The following is a 24520-nucleotide window of genomic DNA, read 5'->3' on the forward strand; positions in this document are numbered from 1 at the left end:
CTCCAAACTCCACTATGGCCAAGACCAAAGAGCTGTCAAAGGACACCAGAAACAAAATTGTAGACCTGCACCAGGCTGGGAAGACTGAATCTGCAATAGGTAAGCAGCTTGGTTTGAAGAAATCAACTGTGGGAGCAATTATTAGGAAATGGAAGACATACAAGACCACTGATAATCTCCCTCGATCTGGGGCTCCACGCAAGATCTCACCCCGTGGGGTCAAAATGATCACAAGAACGGTGTGCAAAAATCCCAGAACCACACGGGGGGACCTAGTGAATGACCTGCAGAGAGCTGGGACCAAAGTAACAAAGCCTACCATCAGTAACACACTACGCCGCCAGGGACTCAAATCCTGCAGTGCCAGACGTGTCCCCCTGCTTAAGCCAGTACATGTCCAGGCCCGCCTGAAGTTTGCTAGAGTGCATTTGGATGATCCAGAAGAGGATTGGGAGAATGTCATATGGTCAGATGAAACCAAAATAGAACTTTTTGGTAAAAACTCAACTCGTCGTGTTTGGAGGACAAAGAATGCTGAGTTGCATCCAAAGAACACCATACCTACTGTGAAGCATGGGGGCGGAAACATCATGCTTTGGGGCTGTTTTTCTGCAAAGGGACCAGGACGACTGATCCGTGTAAAGGAAAGAATGAATGGGGCCATGTATCGTGAGATTTTGAGTGAAAACCTCCTTCCATCAGCAAGGTCATTGAAGATGAAACGTGGCTGGGTCTTTCAGCATGACAATGATCCCAAACACACCGCCCGGGCAACGAAGGAGTGGCTTCGTAAGAAGCATTTCAAGGTCCTGGAGTGGCCTAGCCAGTCTCCAGATCTCAACCCCATAGAAAATCTTCGGAGGGAGTTGAAAGTCCGTGTTGCCCAGCGACAGCCCCAAAACATCACTGCTCTAGAGGAGATCTGCATGGAGGAATGGGCCAAAATACCAGCAACAGTGTGTGAAAACCTTGTGAAGACTTACAGAAAACGTTTGACCTGTGTCATTTCCAACAAAGGGTATATAACAAAGTATTGAGAAACTTTTGTTATTGACCAAATACTTATTTTCCACCATCATTTGCAAATAAATTCATAAAAAATCCTACAATGTGATTTTTTTGAGAAAAAAAGTATCATTTTGTCTGTCATAGTTGACGTGTACCTATGATGAAAATTACAGGCCTCTCTCATCTTTTTAAGTGGGAGAACTTGCACAATTGGTGGCTGACTAATTACTTTTTTCCCCACTGTATAAAAAATAAAATAAGCATCAAAATATGGCTTCTCATTTAGCAGCAAATTAATAACACTATCACTATCACTCTAAAGCGACATTACAACAGAAAACAATATGTACGTAAACATTCTGATTGGGCAGTTTTGTTATTGGTAGCAGAAAGATCAAAGGGGATTGGTCAGGGGTTAGAGGTGAAAGGTGAGGTTCATGCTCTCTCCCGCATTAATGCGTACTACCCGGGTCTGTTGCTGTGAGTCCTGCGTTCCCGCTGTAATCTTATAGGTACCTGGAGACACCTCAATGTGGAAATCCTCATGTGATGACCGTGCCTGTAGAAACACAGGCATACCTTAGTATCTCAACCACATGAGTATGACAAGAAATGCAATTTCAAATGGCATGTTTTTGTTGACTTTCCCATTTGAATGTATGGGCTCTGCCCTGCACTTTTAAATGTACAATATGGCTTTATGATGGGTTGTTGCACTGAAAGGCTGTAACTTTGCCGTACATGTTTCCTGGTCTGCAGTGAGGTCCCTGGGCGTTGGTGAGATTGAGAATGGTATCTACACACATGGGTTCTCTCATTTTCCATAGGCTCCGTCTCCGACATGTAAAAGTTCTGTAATACAAACATATTTACCTAGCATTGACAAAAGCATGCACAAAGTAAGGGCAGTGGAATTAGGTTGGAGCACATACCTTGCATTGATATGTTGTCTGTGCCATGAATTCCGCTATGGTCTCAAAAGCATCATCCAGGCTTGTGTGGGCTGAGTCTCCCTGAACCTGAATATGGACAGTTGGACATCAAAGCGGCAATCAGTAGTAGAAACAATAACAAAACGTCTCCCCGCCCATGTGTAACAGTTTTGCTTCCGTCCCTCTCCTCGACCCTACCTGGGCTCGAACCAGGGACCCTCTGCACACATCGACAACAGTCAACCTCGAAGCACCATTACCCGTCGCTCCACAAAAGCAGCGGCCCTTGCAGAGCAAGGGAAACAACTACTTCAAGGTCTCAGAGCGAGTGACGTCACCGATTGAAATGCTACTAGCGCGCACCGCTAACTAGCTAGCCATTTCACACCGGTTACACATGCGTCGGTAAAAAACTGAGCGATAGGGCTGGAGAAATGTAACCATTCATAAACAGAGCTATGGATGTAAGGACTGACCATCTATGATATCAAAAGTATAGTTTTAACAATGTTTTGAGGCTGTATAGTGTTTGTTTACATTTACTTTGTTTACAAACATTGGAGTAAAACAAGGTTATATTTTGGGTTCTGATGGTGTATGACAGTTGAACTAAGCTCACGAGGCACTTAAAGTGGCAATATGTAACTTTTTGGGCAACCCCGCCAAATTCACATAGAAATGTGATTTATAGAGCGATCATTTTACTTGAAAGCAAGTCTAAGAAGCAGTAGATATGTTCTATGTGCGCTATTTCTATGCTTCCAGTGCTTCAATTTTGTTTTTGCTTCTTTTACTTTCGGTTTTGTACACCAGCTTCAAACAGCTGAAACAACAATATTTTTGGTTATTGAAAATATATTTCACAGATGGTACAATGATTCTCTACACTATACTAGCTTATTTTGTCACAAACTGAAATTAGGTGAACTATGAGTTTTAGCAACCAGGAAATGGCGGAGCGATTTCTGCATAGTGCAATTTTAAATTATATTCTTCAAGAATCAAAGGGTACATATCCTTAATTTAATAGTCAAAAAATTTATGTAGCAACTGCATGAGACAAGTTCCCAAAATGTCCCAGTGCGTCACAAGTAACGTTACAAAGAAACCAGAGAAAACAACATAGCTGACATAAAGAAAGACAGCACGGTTCCATGCACACAATAGCACAATTATTGTAGATAGTCAGATTAATATAATAGTTCGTTTAAAACATGTACATGCATATTTTGCAAAAATAACAATTTCCCTAATAAACCTGTATACAATACAGGGATATCAGAAATCTGGCTACTGATGGGACTTCTGATAAATGCAGAAAATCGCCAACAAAATAAACTTTCTAACACAGTGACCATGTTATTTTTGCTAAGACTATTTGATTCCGAGTTCGGACATAAAGTTTGTATGCGAGAACCATTTCTAAAATGCATACCTTCAGTGAACTCACTCCACTCGCACATTAGAGGGAGTTTACGCTGCCGGTGCTAGCAAATACACCGCTGGAACGCCGATTAAAGTGTTTACATGTCCTAATAATTCGAAAGATTGCTCAGAAAACCAGGTGTTTTAATCTGTGTATGCTTACTTCGATTATGACTTTACGCCGATTAAGATAAATAGAGTAACCTCGAAGCACCATTACTTCTGCCATAATCAGTTTAATATCGAATTATTAGTGTGCATGTAAATGTACTCAATTAACACGTAGGCCTGCCTACCTCCTCACTCCCGGCGGTGTCATCCTTTGTTGTTGTATTGGGATACCGACTCGCACTAGACCAGTCTACGCTCCGTCTCGAGGCTCGCTCCAGTACTTCCAGGCCGAGTCTGGCGGAGCGGAGCAGGGACAACTCCATCTGCCAGGCTTGCCTCGCTATAGGAAACAACACGGCGAGTCAAATCTCTGCTGTACCCAACCCACCGGCAAGCGACCCTTTTATGACAAGAGAAAAATTGTAGCATAATGTAAACATAACGCTGACGTCACAAACTCCCTTGCTTTGTGCGCTCTAGCTACATGGGTGCAGATTTGACAGCGCACGAGCAGCAATGCAACTGGCAGTGAGCACTCGAGTAGATCCCTACATTTGAGAATATAATATTTAACCCGAATTCCCATCCTATCACGTTAATTTGTGTGGACGAGAAACAATGTATTCACAGAAAGCTACTTACCAGAAAACTTGCGCCTGTTTAAATTACTTTTGCTCGCACCAAATTTGCTTTAAAGATTTGTCGTCACATTTCCGGTGTAGGGCACCGCCTTTATAATCTGGATTGACTCGATCCTGCTCAGTCTCTCACCAAATTAATCATTTATTCTGGCATAGGTGTCAATAATTAATTACTTCAAATATATATTATTCAAAAATGGGCATTGCTCATGGCCCGAATCATCAATGTGCTGTGAAAAGGTTACATACACTGCTGGATGTAATCATGTCATGATTAATAGTTTTTCATTAGTCACCCTTTTAGGTTGTTTTGATAATGTAAATCGTATCTAACAGACCACTCTCGCAAAGACATCAAATACCAAAACTACGAATGTATACCTACTTCATTATAGCAAATTCAGGCGATCAAAATAATTTGAGTCATGACCAGCCAACTGTATTTGACTCACCCGTGGTCACAAACCCTGGTCCTGCAAAACTGTGTGTGCAGGTTGACCTAGCCAAACACTGACACCTCATGCATCCTATTATCCTAACAGTTATTTGGGGGATTCAAGGTAACTTGTATATCAGTGATTCTGTCCAGGCCAACTGCAATGTCTCAAACACACCATGATTAATCAAATCAGTTGTGTACATGCTGGTTGGAACAAGTCTGCACACCCTGTAACTCCAAGGACCAGGGTTGTTGACCAATGTGACAAAGACATTATTTTATGCATCGTTCTTCTATGCAGCAAATCAATCCATTCGGTTCCTTGCTTGACATCTTTTACCCAACAATGTGTGAGCTAAGCTTCAGGCAACATTTACATCTTCGACAGACCACAAGACAAGTCCATCCCCATTTATACAGTTTATTCAAAAAACATTGACAGGAGCTTATGCCATTAGCACACAGGCTCCTCCCACTGCCTTGATCTTCTCCTCTGCCCGTCGGCTGAAGAACTTTGCCTTGACGATCACGGGCTGCTTGGGAAGCTTGCCTTTTCCCAGCACTTTGAAGTAGCCCTGTGGAGACCGACAGAACCAACATTAACCAACACATCTACACAACAACAAAAAAGTTCCACATCGCATTGATTCGCCTACCTTCCCACAAAGTCTGTCCTATCAACTACACATCCATAACATGCCATTGCCATGTAGTCACTCAAATTTAAATCTGCAAAATGAGTGACCCCAAATTGATAGGCTGCAGATATAATTAGCATAATGACAAAATCCCAATCAAAAGCTGTCTGTTTACATGGGCTGCATCTCAATCCACCGCATCAGCCTATGGGCTGCATCTCAATCCACCGCATCAGCCTATGTCAGCCTTCTGCATCTCCGGTGGAAAGAGATACAGACCAGGAGACATCCCAAAAATCGGTCTTCTCACGAAAACGTCTATAGTCTCTGAACAGTTCGGCCTAAAAAACTAATACGACCCCTCTGGAAAGATCACTCACGAAAACTATGGCGTTCTCTGTTTTGCCCTTAGACCCATACAAGAGTCACGGGACTCGTCTGAAGTCGGTACTGCTGATCTGCCAACTTCTGTCTGTAGCGTCAGAACAGTTTGGGCTACACACAAACATGACCCCACTACCCCATCCCCATATTGTTATTTATTTTTGCTCATTTGCACCCCAGTATCTCTATTTGCACATCATCTTCCGCACATCTCCCATTACAGTGTTAATACTAAATTGTAATTATTTTGCATTATGGCCTATTTATTGCCTTACCTCCATAACTTACATTTGCACACACTGTATATAGATTTTCTATTGTGTTATTGACTGTACGTTTTGTTTATCCCATATGTAACTCTGTCTTGTTGTTTTTATCACACTGCTTTGCTTTATCTTGGCCAGGTCGCAGTTGTAAATGAGAACTTGTTCTCAACTGGCTTACCTGGTGAGACTCTCACAAACACATACAGTACCAGTCAAAAGTTTGGACACACCTACTCATTCCAGGGTTTTGCTTTATTTTTACTATTTGAATGCCAAGAGTGTGCGAAGCTGTCATCAAGGCAAAGCGTGGCTACTTTGAAGAATATCAAATATATTTTGATTTGTTTAACACTTTTTTGGTTACTACATGATTGCATATATGTGTTATTTCATAGTTTTGATGTCTTCACTATTACTCTACAATGTAGAAAATAGCAAAAATAAAGAAAAACCCTTGAATGAGTAGGTGTCCAAACTTTTGACTGGCACTGTACATGTTGGTTGTTTTGCTCTAGGACGCCCACAAGCCACATTTGAAAGTAGCCCGGTGCCAGTTACATTTATGGAAGTACTTTAGTGCAATGTTCCCTCTAAGCTGTGTGTGTGTGCGCAGCTCCCCCGGGACTGCCAGCAGAAGAAATGTCAGCCTGAGCACGAGATTGAACTTCACTCAACTTTCTAGAGTTTTCCCCGTTAGTTAACACTATCAACGTTTCCCTTTACTGTGGGAATTGTGATCAAATTAACACAATATTAGCCACTCAATGCAACATACCGAAACAAAACTAACTATGCAAGAGCTTTTGTTGTATGCAAAATGCATCAGAGTAGGATTCTATTGCATTGACAGGCACAACTCAAGCCAATATTCTACACAGACTGGTGCACCATAACCAATCAGAGCTGCAGTAGGGCTATATGCAAATAGACCATTGCCATATATGGATCTGTGCCATTCACTTTGAACTGGACTGTTTTTACAGCATGAGCAGTCGTGAGTAGATGCGCTTGTTTTGAGATCAAAGCGAGAACTACATGTAGCGCCATGTGCACATTTGTTCATATCCTTTGCTAGTTAGTGAGTTATTAGCCCAGTTATAGATCATTGTTAGTCAGCAGTAGGGGAGTCATTGGCTGCTACTGTAGGCTGAATGACAGAACAGCCATTTCCATTGTTTTTGATGGTAGGCCACTCAGGTAGGCCTTACATTATGATCAAATAGCCACAGTAGCCTACTTGACCACTTAAAAATAACTGAAAACGGGTACAGCCTCAGTATTCACAGTAAACGCGCGCTGGAAGATGCAGAATTTCAGCAGATCTGAAATTTGCTCAGTGAAGGAAAAAATTAGTGTATGGGTAAAAATACAAATAATTTACTTAGATATAGGACAGACACTTCAAAACAAACTTCCTTTCAATTAATTTTTTTACTATCTGTTTCGCCATGCATGAATACGTTATTCAATGCATTTCTATCGGCTAATAGCAGTAAGGCCAAATTCAACATTAAATAAAAAAATTATACTTACAGGGGTCCTCAAATTCAAAATCAAATAGCCAAATGATCCTTGGTATGACCATCTTAAAACAATTCCATATGTTAAGCATATGTTAGGTCACCACTGCTAAATGAATATAGGGTAAACACTGAACACAGCTCCTTTCACGCCAATAGATTCCGTGCCATCGAGGCCAGCATGGCTACATCAAACTAGATTTTAAAAACAAACTATTGACACCCTTGAGCTAGCGGTCAAGAAGCCAAAATGTTACTCAACAGCAGGGGGCTGTCATCTGTTTAGGGCTCTTATTAGGGACTTTATTACAGCAGTTCATGTTAAACATCCAGCTAGTACACAAGCAAGCTCTCCACATGCCTACATTTAAAGATAAATATTCTGCCCGACAGAAGGTAAAGAGCTCCTGCTCAAACCTGGGTCTAGAACAGTCCAGTTAAGTTTCAGCTGATGACTGAGGTTGGGTCAGTAAACCCTGTGCTGGGGCTCATAAAGCCATTTACTGTTGCTGATTGTAATGGAAAATATTTTGTCCTACTTGTGAAAAACAAACATCCTCATCAGGGGTGGCCAACCCTCCTGAAGACTACTTGAACATGTCCAGCAAGAAAAACTCATTTTAGTTTTCAGTTCACTTCATATATGGCCAATTGATTTGTTTGTAACAATGTATGACACTTGTAACAGTCCATGTGGCCGACTGACCTAGGACCAGTCGGTGAATAGGAACAGTCTTCACTGAGAGAACTCTAGCACACCAAGACAACAGTGTTTGTCAAGATGAGACTGAGTCTCTGGCTGCATCACTCACTGTGTGACATACTGAACACCACCGTAGCGGTCAGCTGCTAACCAGGGCCATGATTACCTGAATCAGATGTGTTAGAACAGGCCTGTAGAAAAAGCCATTACACCAACCGTTTCCCATTAACTGTATGAATCATCACCTTCCATCTGGGACCAGACATACTGTCCTGTGGGGAAGATACTTACAGCTCGCACGGCATCAATGATTGGAGCGGGGCCCTCGGGCTTCTTGGCGTAGTTGAGCCTGGTCTGCTCGCTCACCAGCGTCCACAGCTTGTCGAGGTTGACAGTGGGGCAGTGCACCGTGTTCCTCTTGAGATGGTAGTGTCTCATACCTACCTTACCAAAGTAGCCCGGGTGGCTGTGGAGGCACATAGGAGACCAGACAGGTGAGATATCAAGCACATCGTGTTACACCAATTGATACTGGTGATGAAGCTGAAAGTAAAAGTTCAGTCTTAGGGCCTCTACATTGACGACACAAACTAGGTCCAGGAGAGATACTGGTGTAAAGAGATGGATCTAGAGTCAAACCACTAGATGTCTCCCACACTACCGCCAAAAGAGACATCTGCACCACACACCCCCCCTGAGTCGTCCAGTGTAAAGACAACGGCTCTCCCACACCACGTGTCCCTGCGAGAATGACCTTAATATCAGTAGACAGCATGTTTTCTCTGTTGGCCAAATTGAAAAATTAAAAGGCTCATAAAATAGCCACATTTGATTTTAAAAAATTGCATTAGTCAAGTGTACAACACTGCAATATGGTTTAGATGAGAAGATCCTGTGTAGTTTGAATTGCTATCCTTATTTTGTTTGTCTATATACTATGGTATTTACGGTATGCTAATAGATGTAAACCAAATCCACCCTTAAAGTTGCACTATACAGAAATCATTCAGCCATTTCCTGATTGATAAAACAAATAGTGCACCTAATTTCAGTTTATGTGACAAAATAAGATAGTATAGTGTAGATAATCATTGTACCATCTAAACTGCTGTGAAATATATTTTCCATAACCGAAAATATTGTTCTTTCAACTGTTTGAAGCTGGTGTACAAAACTGAAAGACACAAAAACAGAACTTAACGGGAAGCATAGAAATAGCGCACATCGTACAGATCTACCGCTTCTTAGTCGAATGATAGATCTATAACCCACATTTGTATCCGAATTTGGGTCGGATCGCCCAAAAAGTTATATTGCCACTTTATAACACAGTTTGCCATGATGACAATGTAATCAACTGATGAGATCTGAAGCCGTAGGAAAGCAAATCCATCAGGACACTGTAAGTACCTGACTATTTCCTTATAGGTAAAGCATTGTCAATAGTAACTTTACCAGATGCACAAAATGAAAGTGACAAGGGATGATTTCATCCCACAACCTTCAGTAATGTGAGCAATCTACTATGTATTGGACATATAGATGTGTTGGCAACAATGTATGACACTTGTAACTGCCCATGTGGGTGACTGGCCTATGAGAAGGCCAGTCGGTGAATAGGACCAGTCTTCACTCTGAGAGAACTCTAGCACACCAAGACAACGGTGTTTGTCAAGATGAGACTCTGAGTCTCTGACAATCACTCTCTTAAACAACAAGATGAGACTCTGAGTCTCTGACAATCACTCTCTTAAACAACATTGATGTTTTCTTACTACTGAAGCCACCAAACAACGCAGTGTAGGCTTGCTGTAAAATATGCCGAATAGTGTCAAACGGAACCAGACAAGGTAAAAGTGCTCTACTCACTATTTGTCAAAGTTAATTCTGTGGTGATGCATGCCACCAGCATTACCACGACCTCCAGGATGCTTCCTGTGCTTGCCTAGGAAGAGAAACGACAGGTCACATCTTGTAATAGCTTACGCTAAAACACACAAGTATCACCAATGCTGACTATGCTCAACTCACCGATACGACCATGTCCGTGGCTGACGTGCCCTCGGAGCTTCCTGGTCTTGGTCTTCTTGGTGGGCTGCAAGACATCATTTACGAGGTTAGCAAGCCAGGTAGCAACACAGGCATGATTGGCCCACCAAAAGGCTTCATTTACACTACCTTTTTAGCCAAGCATGTCATGTCAACCACCAAACAGAACACTTCACAGCCTGGCCAATAACCAAATAGAATGTTGATAAAGATACATCTGGCCAAAATGCGCTCGAGCCTTACCTTCGCTTTCACCCTACCACTGCCAGGTAACGTTTGCAGCTAAATGACTAGTTAGCTAGAAAGCTAAGCTAGCACAACATATCTCTGGTCACAATGGCCAAGGTTGTAAGTATTACAATATGCATACAACACATTTTACAAGATGAGTTCCGTGACAAAATGTATCTAATTTACGCCATCGTAACATCATCAGTAAATTGTAAACTTAGGTAACTAGCTAGTTTTGGACGGCCTGTATCCAACATCGGAGTTTTCGCCGGTTTACGTTTCTTTACCGCATAATCAGTAATAGTGACAGGGGAGCGGGACATTGTCTATCACATATAAGACAACTTCATAAATGTGTGTTTTTTCTACTCGCAAACTCAGGATGGCCATAGATTTAAGACAATTTCTACAGCAGCGGTATAGATGACGATACCTACCATCTTGGAGGAGATATTAAAGAGGAACGCGAATTGGAAATCTCACGGTTTTGTACGAGATTTGCAACGCGACACAACTTTCAAAGGAACCTACAGCGACATCAGACGGACGGTCCGTGCTATACGGGATTCTTGGGACGTCCCTACCCCATTGAAGTTTACATTTAAAATGGTTAAGGTATGGGTTAAGGGTTATGGGACGGACACCAAGATGACCACAGAAAAAAAGTATTGTCGAATACAAGCTGATAAATTGAGACGTTTATGAATATGAATTGAAACAGTGCTATTCATTCCTGAATTAGACTGAATGATATTGCAGTTTTTTCCCCCAACCAAATCCTGATCACACAAAGCTGCAGTAGGCCTATTTATTTATTAGGCTATATCTCCATTTGCTCAGATGCCAGTTATCATTAACCTTTGTTGGACAACTGACATCCCAGCTAGCACATAACATTCTGAGAACCATGTTTCTTAGCGCTTGGTGAGAATGTGTCTGTCCTATGGTTATTTTGCATACAACCTTCCTACAACTTTCTGGGAATAGGATAGCTGCTTCCCACTGGGCACATACCGGTTGAATCAACATTGCTTCCACGTCATTTAAATTAAATTATGTTGAACCAACTTGGAGTAGACGTTGAATTGATGTCTGTGCCCAGTGGGTTGGCTTTGGAACATTCTCAGCACATTTATGGAACTTGACAAAAATACTTTCTTGGTATTTCATTACTTTAACAGAACGTTTCCTAAAAGTTCAAACATGGTTACATTTCTTTTCAATGTTGGTAATGTTCTAGGAACGTTCTCCAACTGGTTTGACATTGGGAATGTTCTCAAATAGTCCAGAGAACATTAAGAAACAACGTTCCCCTCTTGTGAGAATTTCAGTACTTCAGCATAACGTTCTATTATGAGGTTTTCATAGTGTTGTGGGAACCAGGTTAGAGTTAGTAGATAAGTGGCTTGGTGCCACAGAGTCTGCATCCCATTATGTCATGGGAGATTACTGATGTTTATGGTAGAATGATTGATGGATATGATATACTGACTTGGGGGAAAAGGGAATAACATAAGAGAAGAGAGTACCCACTGATGGTTAACAGATGTGGTTGAAGAAACGCGTAACAGAGGGTATATAAGTGAGATATGTTCTTTGTTCATTAGTTGGGAAATGGCAAGAGGCAAAGCACTGTATTTTGTTATAACGAACCATGGTACCTACTAAATATTAAATGAACTCCCCAGCTAAGTGTTAAATATATTCTTGCATCATGAATTACTTGATACCCGAGAAACTCATCATAACACGTTCCCTACAGGTTTCCTCATGGTTCTATTTAAAGTCATGTTCTCAACTTCTTCTGAGAATGTTAAGAAACAATGCCTAAGCATTGCTGTTCACTAATTTACCCCAAGTAGGGAAAGGATGGCGGGGTTGAAAAGTAATAAAGGGTAGTATATATATAAAAAACATGGGGGATTGGAAGTGATGCAGACAATTACATTGATGGAAGTTACAATCTATCTGCAATATTAAGCTGATCTACCCCCAAAGAGAAAAAAATAAAACGATGTTCTTCTGTGGGCATTTCAGTACTTCAGCATAACATTTCCTAATGGTTTTATTTAAGGTCATGTTCTCAACTTATTCTGAGAACATTAAGAAAACGTTCCATAAAACCACAAGAAAACATTAGTAGCGCTCCGAGAAGGTTCTAAGAATGTTATTTAAAAAAAAACATATACATTCCTTTCTCAGCGTCAACAAAACGTTCTCTATCCTCTATCTTGTGAAGCGTGTTCAGGTGTGTTGGCCAAGCCCACTAATTGGCCACACCTGATCTTAATGAGTCTGTTTGAATAGACCAAAATGAAGGTTGTGGTTGTGATAAAACGTTTAGCTGGCCATGAGGTGGGGGTAAGATGGAGGACAGGAGAAAAGTGGAACACAGGTTGAGGTTGCCATGATCAGAGAAGTGCAGAAGGTGTCGTATGCTGATGCAGTGAAGAGAGTAGCAGAGGAAGATTGGTCCAGGGTAAGGCATCCTAAGAGTATCCCTGTGAGTAGACCAAGGTCAATAGAGAGTGATAGGAATAATGTGCTTCAGTAAGGTTGGTATTTTGGCGTTCATGGCCATGGTTGTCAATTCAATTGTACCGCAGGAATGGAACGTTAATCACAGAGGATAGATGTTGTGGTGGCAGCTGCAGAGAAGTACTTGGGTGTACGAGATATTACTTCAGAAGAGTTACAAGATGTTTTGAACGATAGTGTCACGTCCTCCCAGGCTGTTGGCCTGGAGTAGGATCAGATGGGGCCAAAGTAGCGGAATAGTGGTGAGGTTTTAATGGGTTAGTTGGTAGGGCAATTTTTTTCCCTTTTCTTTTTTTTTCATACTGCAGAATAGTAGGCTGATACACAGCCAATACAATAGGTGGTGGCATGCACCTATAACATTTGTTTGCAGACCGCCAATATACCAAAGAAGAAGAATAAGACTTAAAATGAACCGTTTTGTATGAGGAACCAGTTTTCCTTGAGAAAACAGCGGAGTGATTTTGTGTTTTGTCATGTATTTTGTGGGAATGGTCGAGTGGAAAAAGGCTACAGAGACAAAGCGGGAACCAAAGGAACTTCTGTTATGAGTGTGGGAACTTACTGCCTCTACCTAAGCTGTTCCCGCTGTGAGGAAGGGAACAGGAGAGAGAGGAAGAAGACTTTGAAGAGAATGAGGAAAGCAGAGGTTGAATATGACGAAGATGGTGATAGAAAGGTGTGTGTGCCCTCTGTAAGAAGTCATTGTGTATGAAGTGCACCAACACACACCATTCCCCGTCATACAGCTTACAATCCTACCTGCAGGTTTTTGGCCCCTGTGAAAATGCACCAGCATTAACCTCCAACCAAAAGAGTAGTACATTATGCATGATGGCTGGGGTCTTTGTAGGAATACAGCAGGCACATCTCATAGATAATGAACACATATTAGCCTTATGAAATGGCCATGGGCCCATACAGCTGCAGCCATGCCATGCCACTGCCACTGCCAACATGCACATGAGCGAGGCCCCTGGGGAGCAGCGATTATGCTTCTGGAGAACCTAAGAGCCCAGGTGGAAGAGAAGAGGTCTGCTGTGGAGAACTCTGCCAATCAGACACAGCTGAGGTGAGTGGAGGGAAGAGAGAGGCCTGCAGAGGTCAAGTGAGTAAAGGGAAGAGAGAGACCAGCAGAGGTCAAGTGAGTAAAGGGAAGAGAGAGACCAGCAGAGGTCAAGTGAGTAGAGGGAAGAGAGAGACCAGCAGAGGTCAAGTGAGTAAAGGGAAGAGAGAGACCAGCAGAGGTCAAGTGAGTAAAGGGAAGAGAGAGACCAGCAGAGGTCAAGTGAGTAAAGGGAAGAGAGAGACCAGCAGAGGTCAAGTGAGTAAAGGGAAGAGAGAGACCAGCAGAGGTCAAGTGAGTAAAGGGAAGAGAGAGACCAGCAGAGGTCAAGTGAGTAGAGGGAAGAGAGAGACCAGCAGAGGTCAAGTGAGTAGAGGGAAGAGAGAGACCAGCAGAGGTCAAGTGAGTAGAGGGAAGAGAGAGACCAGCAGAGGTCAAGTGAGTAGAGGGAAGAGAGGGAAGAGAGGGAAGAGAGAGACCAGCAGATGTCAAGTGAGTAGAGGGAAGAGAGAGACCAGCAGAGGTCAAGTGAGTAGAGGGAAGAGAGAGAGACCAGCAGAGGTCAAGTGAGTAGAGGGAAGAGAGAGACCAGCAGAGGTCAAGTGAGTAGAGGGAAGAGAGAGACCAGCAGAGGTCAAGTGAGTAGAGGGAAGAGAGAGACCAGCAGAGGTCAAGTGAGTAGAGGGAAGAGAGAGACCAGCAGAGGTCAAGTGAGTAGAGGGAAGAGAGAGACCAGCAGAGGTCAAGTGAGTAGAGGGAAGAGAGAGACCAGCAGAGGTCAAGTGAGTAGAGGGAAGAGAGAGACCAGCAGAGGTCAAGTGAGTAGAGGGAAGAGAGAGACCAGCAGAGGTCAAGTGAGTAGAGGGAAGAGAGAGACCAGCAGAGGTCAAGTGAGTAGAGGGAAGAGAGAGACCAGCAGAGGTCAAGTGAGTAGAGGGAAGAGAGGGAAGAGAGGGAAGAGAGAGACCAGCAGATGTCAAGTGAGTAGATCAAGCTCAGCTGCCTTGTATGGAAATGCTACGTTGTTGTCGTTCGTGTCGCCTATACATGAAACTCACTTGATTTATACTTTACATGTCCTATTCTTAATTTTCACCTTTATTTTATATTTTTGTTTGGTCTGCAATGTTTAATTCCCTTAAAAAAAATACTTCAGTAAATCTGAGGGCCTTAGCATGTAATACAGTGATTTATATATGTTTAGGTTAGAAAGCATCAAAATTGTAAACAGGAAGGCAGAGGACCACATCAAAATGGTGAAGCTAGTCATATCAGAGGAGCTGGATAAACTCATCAACCAATTAAACAAGGAACTGGAGGTACAGTATACCATTCATGTGAAATAGTCTACTTTACCCCTATAGACAGCTAACACACACTCGGCATGTTGAAGTAAAGTCAAAGAAAGCGCTGGAATTTAAAAGTTTAGTGGGGTCTGAGTTGTTGTCTCTTGTAATGTTGTTTGGGTTATTGATGTTATGTAAAAAAAATCTAGTGATTTGTGGCTTGTTTTTATTGTTGTTTTTGTTGTTATTGTTGTTGTCTGAATACAATACCTGTTTGGGTTATTACTCTGGACATCACAGAAGCTTTGCAGCAATCACAGGCAACACCTGGATGAGCAACTGCAACAACAGATAGCCCTTTGCCACCAATTAGATCATGTACAAAACCTCATCACCTGGGCAAATATCCATCACAGCCGGAGCCAACCACAGTTCAGCAGTGAGTTGGTGAGCACTTGACCCTTTCTTGTTTGACTTAATCGGCAGATGTTCTTGTAGTATGTTTGAAATGGCCCCTTATAGCCATTAAATGTAGAAACAGAAGGCCGTCCCACTGGGCACACACTGGTTAAATCAATGTTGTTTCCACGTCATTTCAATGAAATGACGTTGAACCGATGTGTAATAGATAGAAGTGACATCAATGCCCAGTGGGATGTCACTTGATTCCTTTGGTGTAGTACGAACGTTGTTTGTCGATACAGCACGTATAAATGTGAGACCTTCACTGCTGTTTAGTAGGCCTGTGTGTAATCAGAATGCATTTTGTACTGTTCTTTTGTGTGGCCTGAAGCGCAATATAACTACACACAGGTGCAAAGCTATCCATTATGAAAGAACAGTAACATTGTGAGACTGGGAACGAGGTTACTGTTCTTTTCAAATGGACGTCTGTTGGTTATTACGATAAGAATTTTTGACAACGTTTTACCATTAATGTCATGCAAATAACTCCAGGCTTTTTTATTAGCTCAGGAATGATAGGGTGATTAGATGCGCTTTTCTATTGTGCTTCTATTGCCCACATAAAGTCTGGACAAAATATTAAAAATAACTCCATTAAGAGATTCCATAACTCAAACCTTGTTTGTCAGATTTGTCACCAGTTACAAGACCTCCTGGAATCCTTACCCCTTACTACAAGCACCTCAGTCAAAATTAAGTTCTACTGGGACGCTAGCCTTTGGACAAGGCAGATAGCCACTCTAGGTATGAAAATCTTCCCATATCAAATAATGAATTAATTTAGTCAGCATAGTTTTTCTTTTTTTTGGCAATAAGACTTTTCATCATAGAAGATACCGTTTGGGTATTTCATTTGTCTTGTAAAAATGTAATACACTGAGTGTACAAAACATTTAGAACACCTGCTCTTTCATGACATAGACAGACCAGGTGAATCCAGGTGAAAGCTATGATCCCTTATTGATGTCACTTGTTAAATCCATTTCAATCAGTGTAGATGAAGTGGAGGAGACAGGTTAAAGAAGGATTTTTAAGCCTTGAGACATAGAATGTGTATGGGCGGCAGGTAGCTTAGTGGTTAAGAGCGTTGTGCCAGTAACCGAAAGGTTGCTGGTTCTAATCCCCGAGCTGACTAGGTGAAAAATCTGTCAATGTGCCCTTGAGCAAGGCAACCCTAATTGCTCCTGTAAGTCGCTCTGGATAAGAGCGTCTGCTAAATGACTTAAATGTAAATGCAATTTAGAGGGTGAATGGGCAAGACAAAATATGTATGTACCTTTGAATGGAGTATGGTAGTAGGTGCCAGGCGCACTGGTTTGTGTCAAGAACTGCAACACTGCTGGGTTTTTCACGCTCAACAGTTTCCTGTGTGTTTCAAGAATGATCCACCACCCAAAGAACATCCAGTCAACTTGACACAACTGTGGAAAGCATTGGAGTCAACATTGGTCAGCATCCCTGTGAAATGCTTTCGACATCTTGTAGAGTCCATGCCCTGACCAATTGAGGCTGCTCTGCAACTTAATATTAGGAAGGTGTTATTAATGTTTTGTACACTGTGTATATCCAAAAGTAATATATCCTAATGTAAAAATATTAATGATAATAATTCATTTTTGGTCATTTGATTTGTCTACATTTAGGTCATCTGGTCACTGAGGGAGAAAACCATCAGGTTTTTGAGGATGTGGCCTGTCGCAGTGTCCCAAAGCCTCAGCCAATCTCCTCTTTGGCTTCCACTGCCCTCTTGAATCAGAACCATGGTTCCCTGCTCTATCCTCAGCAGGGTTGCATTTCCGGATGTGAGGACACCTCATAGATCCAGAATCAGTCAGATCAGTCACACCCAGATCCAAACTCTCAGCAGAACCCAAAGGAACAGGTCCAGAATCAGCTCGGACCCTGTGGACCAGACTTCACTCTAAGATGGCCATGTAGTGGCTCTTCTCCAGGCCTTCTACAGATCACACCAGAACATTTGCCGTGGTCTCCTCACCAGCCCCTGGTCCAGAGGCTACAAGGCAGCCAGGGGCAGATGGACATGGGACGGTACTCAAGGCAGCAGACAGAGCTGGTGTCTGAGAGGGGTTAGGGTTGGGGTTGGGCAGATTCAGGCAGGCGTGGGAAGCTGAAGCACGTGACGGTGCACGAGGCCCTTCGAATTCAGACGACGGCAAGCACAGGCCAATCAGAAGAACAGCAGGGACTGTGTGTTCCAGTTGATTAAACTTCCAGCACAGAGACCGCAAGACCAAGTCTAAGACCAGATACTGCTGGTTGTGTCAACGTTAACATGTACAGTTGAAGTCGGAAGTTTACAGACACTTAGGTTGGTTTTTCATCCACTCCACACATTTCTTGTTAACAAACTATAGTTTTGGCAAGTCGGTTAGGACATCTACTTTGTGCATGAAACAAGTCATTTTTCCAACAATTGCGTGCCTACATTATTAGTTATCTTGTTATTGTTTGTTGTTAGTTGTTATTAGTCCCATCCTTCATTTCCATTCAACACCTCCCATCTATCTTTTAACACCATCCATATAGGATTTCTATTTGCCATATATATTTCAACTGTACTGTGATGTCTTACAAAAGTTCTGAACCTTTCTATTCTCATTGTTTCTACAGATTGTGAATTAAAAATAAACATTTTTGCTAATAGTATTATTATGTTATTGATCGATTGACTATGACTTTTCAGATCACCCAGTAGTGCTATCTGCAGGGTTAGCTCCAGGTAAATATTGCAATCCTTTAGCCATTCCTGGACCTGTGTCCAAAAACAAGCTACAAATGGACAGTACCAAAACAAATGATCTAATGATTCTGTCTCTTCACAGCAAAATCTGCAGAGCTGGGAAGATTGTATCCCCCATATAAATAACATTATATTGGTAGCAAGAATTTTATATAATAATTTAAATTGAAAGATTCTAAGTTTTGAATCCGGTGTCGTTTTGCGTATCAGTTCATAAACACTATGCCATGGGATCGGTACGTCAAAAATCTCTTCCCAACTATTTTGCGATCTATATGGGATGGCTGTCAAACCTTTGGTCCTTAAATGAAACTGATATAGTTTTTTATTTATCACAGTTTTCCTTAACCAATTATGTTCTTTAATGCAAGGCCGACAGACAAGTTTCTTACTTTCTCCTCCTTCCACTTTCCTCTTCCATTTTTGCGGTAAGGCTGCAATTATTTGGTTGTAATTTTGGGTAGAGCAGACATTTCCATATGTTTTTGTTAGCTGCATGTGCGACATAACTCCACCAGTCCTACCGATGATATCATTTACAAAGATTATACCTTTTTTTTTTTTTTTGTCAAAAAAAAAGGTTTTTTGTCAATTAGTATATTTGAGTTTAACCACAATATTTGTTGCATTATTTGTTCTGTCGTTTCTGGAAGATTAAATTGAAATTACAACCAACTTTCTATGGCTTGTTTTAGAAATAGTGATAGCCTACCTTCAAACTCAGTGCCTCTTTGCTTGACATCATGTGAAAATCAAAAGAAATCAGCCAAGACCTCAGAAAATAATTTGTAGACCTCCACAAGTCTGGTTCATCCTTGGGAGCAATTTCCAAACGCCTGAAGGTACCACGTTCATCTGTACAAACATTAGTATGCAAGTATAAACACCATGGGACCACGCAGCCATCATACCGCTCAGGAAGGAGACGCGTTCTGTCTCCTAGAGATGAACGTACTTTGGTGCGAAAAGTGCAAATCAATCCCAGAACCACAGCAAAGGACCTTGTGAAGATGCTGGAGGAAACAGGTACAAAGATATTTATATCCACAGTAAAACGAGTCCTATATCGACATAACCTGAAAGGCCGCTCAGCAAGGAAGAATCCACTGCTCCAAAACCGCCATAAAAAAGCCAGACTACGGTTTGCAACTGCACATGGGGACAAAGATCGTACTTTTTTTGAGAAATGTCATCTGGTCTGAATAAACAAAAATAGAACTGTTTGGCCATAATGACCATCGTTATGTTTGGAGGAAAAAGGGGGTCGCTTGCAACCCGAAGAACACCATCCCAACCGTGAAGCACTGGGGTGGCAGCATCATGCTGTGGGGGTGCTTTGCTGCAGGAGGGACTGGTGCACTTCACAAAATAGATGGCATCATGAGGAAGGAAAATTATGTGGATATATTGAAGCAACATCTCAAGACATCAGTCAGGAAGTTAAAGCTTGGTCGCAAATGGGTCTTTCAAATGGACAATGACCCCAAGCATACTTCCAAAGTTGTGGCAAAATGGCTTAAGGACAACAAAGTCAAGGTATTGGAGTGGCCATCACAAAGCCCTGACCTCAAACCTATAGAAAAGTTGTGGGCAGAACTGAAAAATTGTGTGCGAGCAAGGAGGCCTACAAACCTGACTCAGTTACACCAGCTCTGTCAGGAGGAATGGGCCAAAATTCACCTAACTTATTATGGGAAGCTTGTGGAAGGTTACCCGAAACATTTGACCCAAGTTAAACAATTTAAAGGCAATGCTACTGTTAAGTTGCGTCAATTCAAATCTGGTATTAGGAACAAAAGAGGTCAACACGACTTCTAAGATATACTAGTATTTTAATTAATGCAAAACCTTCAATGGTAAATATGACGTTCGTATATACGGGCTCCTTGAAATACCTCGCAGGGCATTCAGAGAACTAATCCATTGTTACAGGTTCTTCCTCAAATACTCTTGACAGTTCTCAGTTCCCGCTCTCTGCTGGCCAATCAGAGTAGAGACTGAGCGTGGTTTAGACTTACTCAGCCAATCCGTTGGCGCACCCCTGTTGCCAGGCATAAGTTCTTATCATAACAACCTGTCATGGTGAGAAGAGCCAGCTCCCCTAGACACCATTCCTACGTTCAAGGATGGTTCACAGACAACAAAGAGGCAGTGTTCGTATCTGTAAAAAATACAAGTCTTATCTGTCCTTCCCCCTAACGTTCTTACATGAATCACAGCCTGTTATGTGAAACAATTCATATCAGTACAGTACAAACCTATGCTTATCATTAATGCATTCCTTCTAAGCTATTCATCACATACAGATCCAATTATTAGAAAATAGAACCCCACACTACCAAATACTACTAAACTGACCTAAGACAGGGAATTTTTAGAAGGATTAAATGTCAGGAATTGTGACTGAGTTTAAATGTATTTGGCTAAGGTGTATGTAAACTTCCGACTTCAACTGTAGGTACCCACCCACAAGCTTTAAAGAGCGTAAGTATAGATTGCATGTGTGTGCTTCATCATCAATAATGATCACAGCTTGAAGATTTGATTGTCCAGTTTTTCACATTTGAACACAATACAACCAAGCCTTTCCATCTACAGCCCTACCACTCTCTGATGTGTAGGTGGATTCATGTGGGACACTTTGCAGTGCACTGCCAACTCACACGGACATACAGTGAGGGAAAAAAGTATTTGATCCCCTGCTGATTTTGCACGTTTGCCCACTGACAAAGAAATGATCAGTCTATAATTTTAATGGTAGGTTTATTTGAACAGTGAGAGACAGAATAACAACAAAAAAATCCAGAAAAACGCATGTCAAAAATGTTATAAATTTATTTGCATTTTAATGAGGGAAAAAAGTATTTGACCCCTCTGCAAAACATGACTTAGTACTTGGTGGCAAAACCCTTGTTGGCAATCACAGAGGTCAGACGTTTCTTGTAGTTGGCCACCAGGTTTGCACACATCTCAGGAGGGATTTTGTCCCACTCTTTGCAGATCTTCTCCAAGTCATTAAGGTTTCGAGACTGACATTTGGCAACTCGAACCTTCAGCTTCCTCCACAGATTTTCTATGGGATTAAGGTCTGGAGACTGGCTAGGCCACTCCAGGACCTTCATGTGCTTCTTCTTGAGCCACTCCTTTGTTGCCTTGGCTGTGTGTTTTGGGTCATTGTCATGCTGGAATACCCATCCACGACCCATTTTCAATGCCCTGGCTGAGGGAAGGAGGTTCTCACCCAAGATTTGACGGTACATGGCGGTGTCCATCGTCCCTTTGATGCGGTGAAGTTGTCCTGTCCCCTTTAGCAGAAAAACACCCCCAAAGCATAATGTTTCCACCTCCATGTTTGACGGTGGGGATGGTGTTCTTGGGGTCATAGGCAGCATTCCTCCTCCTCCAAACACAGCGAGTTGAGTTGATTTCAAAGAGCTCCATTTTGGTCTCATCTGACCACAACACTTTCACCCAGTTCTCCTCTGAATCATTCAGATGTTCATTGGCAAACTTCAGATGTGCTTTCTTGAGCAGGGGGACCTTGCGGGCACTGCAGGATTTCAGAGTTTCACGGCGTAGTGTGTTACCAATTGTTTTCTTGGTGACTATGGTCCCAGCTGCCTTGAGATCATTGACAAGATCCTCCCGTGTAGTTCTGGGCTGATTCCTCACCGTTCTCATGATCATTGCAACTCCACGAGGTGAGATCTTGCATAGAGCCCCAGGCCAAGGGAGATTGACAGTTCTTTTGTGTTTCTTCCATTTGCGAATAATCGCACCAACTGTTGTCACTTTCTCACCAAGCTGCTTGGCGATGGTCTTGTAGCCCATTCCAGCCTTGTGTAGGTCTACAATCTTGTCCCTGACATCCTTGGAGAGCTCTTTGGTCTTGGCCATGGTGGAGAGTTTGGAATCTGATTGATTGATTGCTTCTGTGGACAGGTGTCTTTTATACAGGTAACAAACTGAGATTAGGAGCACTCCCTTTAAGAGTGTATCCTAATCTCAGCTCGTTACCTGTATAAAAGACACCTGGGAGCCAGAAATCTTTCTGATTGAGAGGGGGTCAAATACTTATTTCCCTCATTAAAATGAAAAAAATCAATTTGTAACATTTTTGACATGCGTTTTTTTCTGGATTTTGTTGTTGTTATTCTGTCTCTCACTGTTCAAATAAACCTACCATTAAAATTATAGACTGATCATTTCTTTGTCAGTGGGCAAACGTACAAAATCAGAAAAGGATCAAATACTTTTTTCCCTCACTGTAACCAGGGTTGTGTTCATTAGGCACAAAACGCAAGAAAAAGAGTGAGCAACTGCCTGAACCAATTAGGAACATTTTTCTGTTGCTAAATGTTTTTCTACGGTGTGCCCTAATGAATACAATCCAGGTACTAATGAGATGCCAGGGGACAGAGGACGCTTGTAGGGACAATTTTTGCATCAACCATTCCTCCTCAGAAACAACCAATCAGGGAGGACCACCGTGATACTCTTCTTTCCTCTCCTCATCCATCAACATCCATCTATATAATCCAGTCTTCCGCTGTCCTGGAGAAAAGGAAAAGCTCTACCACTCTTCTCATTAGGTCAGAAACACACTTATTCTGTAGTCACACACCCATATTCATTGCTTAGAAAAGTTTGTTGTTGCATCATTGGAACATTGTAGAGGTAAGTGCTATTCTGCTTTCACTATAGTGAATCGCTATAAAAATCTGTTTTATTGTTGATGTCTGTGCATTCTGTCGTCTCGTAGTGACGTGGTAATGTTCGCTGGATGTCATAAATTGTCATTTTGAAGTCGACTACAATCAGCACCTGGTAGTTTTGTTTATGTAGATGCAGTGTAGTGCATAGTTCAGGTCATCTTTCGTTATGGTGCTTATGTAGATTCAGTGCATAGTTCAGGGCGTCTTTCATTATGGTGCTTATGTAGATTCAGTGCATAGTTCAGGGCGTCTTTCGTTATGGTGCTTATGTAGGTTCAGTGCATAGTTCAGGGCGTCTTTTGTTATGGTGCTTATGTAGATTCAGTGCATAGTTCAGGGCGTCTTTCGTTATGGTGCTTATGTAGAGTCAAGGGCATCTTTTGTAATGGGTTACCATTGGGACACTGCGGGACATTTGTTTTGCTACTGTTAACTGGCCTATAGCAGTAGGGATGTAGTGAGTTGGTCATGTGTCTATCTACCACCCAGGGATCCAGTCCGCTGGCGATGGCAGCGGCGGCCCGCAGACGCCATGGCAACATGCCCCAAAGGCGGGCGACTTTGTTGCCGCGGGGGTTCCAGCGCTCCATGGCCAAACAGGTGACATCGACAGCACCGGAGAGACGGCCTACTGGGATGACTGAGCCTACTGGCCCAAACATGGTAACCACAGCAGGGGCACCGAGGCAGACAACACAGCAGGTAATATGGAAAGGGGGGAGGGGGGAGAGAAAGGGGTGTAGAAAAGAGAGAGAGAGAAGGGTAGAGATAAGAATGTAGAGCCATAAAGATGTAGAAAGGGGCAGAGGGGGATCGAAAGAAATAGAGAATTGGAGAGAAAGTGAGAGATGGCCATTTTATGTGTTTTGTGCATGGACTTTGTAGAAAGTGTTACACCAATTAGGTTGACAGGAAGTTGAAGTGTTGGAGAGTTTCTCTTACTCTGATAATACTGGTCCATCTTTGTCTGTCTCCCTGTAGCCTGGCACTATTCAGTCCTGTGGGATAGAAATGGGGCCAGGTTGGACATTTATCTGCAAAAACAAGATGTCCCCCTCATCCCCTCAGCAGCGTCAAAGTCACCCTGACCCACCCATCGCTCCTTTGACAGTCTGCCAGACAGAGCCCGACATACAGAGTTCTTATGGTTGTACCCTAAGATATCATAAAGTAATTAAGTACAGCGGTATGCCAAAGTTGCTGCTCTCATAAATGTACACTTCTCTCCTCAGGATGGGTCCATAGTGGGAAGAACAGAGAGGCTGATGGGAAAGACAGAACTACAGCAGCTTCACTGGAGAGAATCAGGTAGGCCAAGTCAGTTTCAGAAAATAATGACATC

General features: G+C 42.3%; 2 protein-coding genes and 1 non-coding gene across 5 annotated transcripts; all 3 read right to left on the minus strand.

The window, feature by feature from the left end:
* Positions 1–1217: 1217 nt before the first annotated feature.
* Positions 1218–4859, minus strand: LOC121540722 (A-kinase-interacting protein 1). Of its 3 annotated transcripts, none has more exons than XM_041849770.2 (5): positions 4119–4859; positions 3662–3816; positions 1941–2027; positions 1750–1860; positions 1218–1567 (listed from the first exon to the last, which is right to left on the minus strand). In XM_041849770.2, exons 2-5 carry the CDS (start codon positions 3797–3799, stop codon positions 1424–1426), a joined length of 480 nt encoding a protein of 159 aa, XP_041705704.1. In that variant the 5' UTR covers positions 3800–3816; positions 4119–4859; the 3' UTR covers positions 1218–1423. The 3 variants fall into 3 exon arrangements, with proteins under 3 accessions (XP_041705704.1, XP_041705703.1, XP_045063764.1); XM_041849769.2 differs by having other exon boundaries at positions 3662–3876; XM_045207829.1 differs by lacking the exon at positions 4119–4859 and having other exon boundaries at positions 3662–4103.
* Positions 4860–4963: 104 nt separating this feature from the next.
* LOC121540092 (60S ribosomal protein L27a) lies at positions 4964–10249 on the minus strand (the record flags this gene model as incomplete). The annotated part of the gene is made up of 4 exons (XM_041848716.1): positions 4964–5131; positions 8359–8533; positions 9937–10012; positions 10099–10249. Coding segments are annotated over 4 exons (531 nt in total), but the record flags the coding sequence as incomplete, so codon positions are not given.
* On the minus strand, positions 9633–9763 carry LOC121541017. Its single transcript, XR_005995661.1, has one exon. It is a non-coding gene; the product is annotated as a small nucleolar RNA SNORA3/SNORA45 family (small nucleolar RNA).
* Positions 10250–24520: the final 14271 nt, after the last annotated feature.

Source organism: Coregonus clupeaformis, chromosome 26 (assembly GCF_020615455.1).
Source record: "Coregonus clupeaformis isolate EN_2021a chromosome 26, ASM2061545v1, whole genome shotgun sequence".
Taxonomy (NCBI): Eukaryota; Metazoa; Chordata; class Actinopteri; order Salmoniformes; family Salmonidae; genus Coregonus; species Coregonus clupeaformis.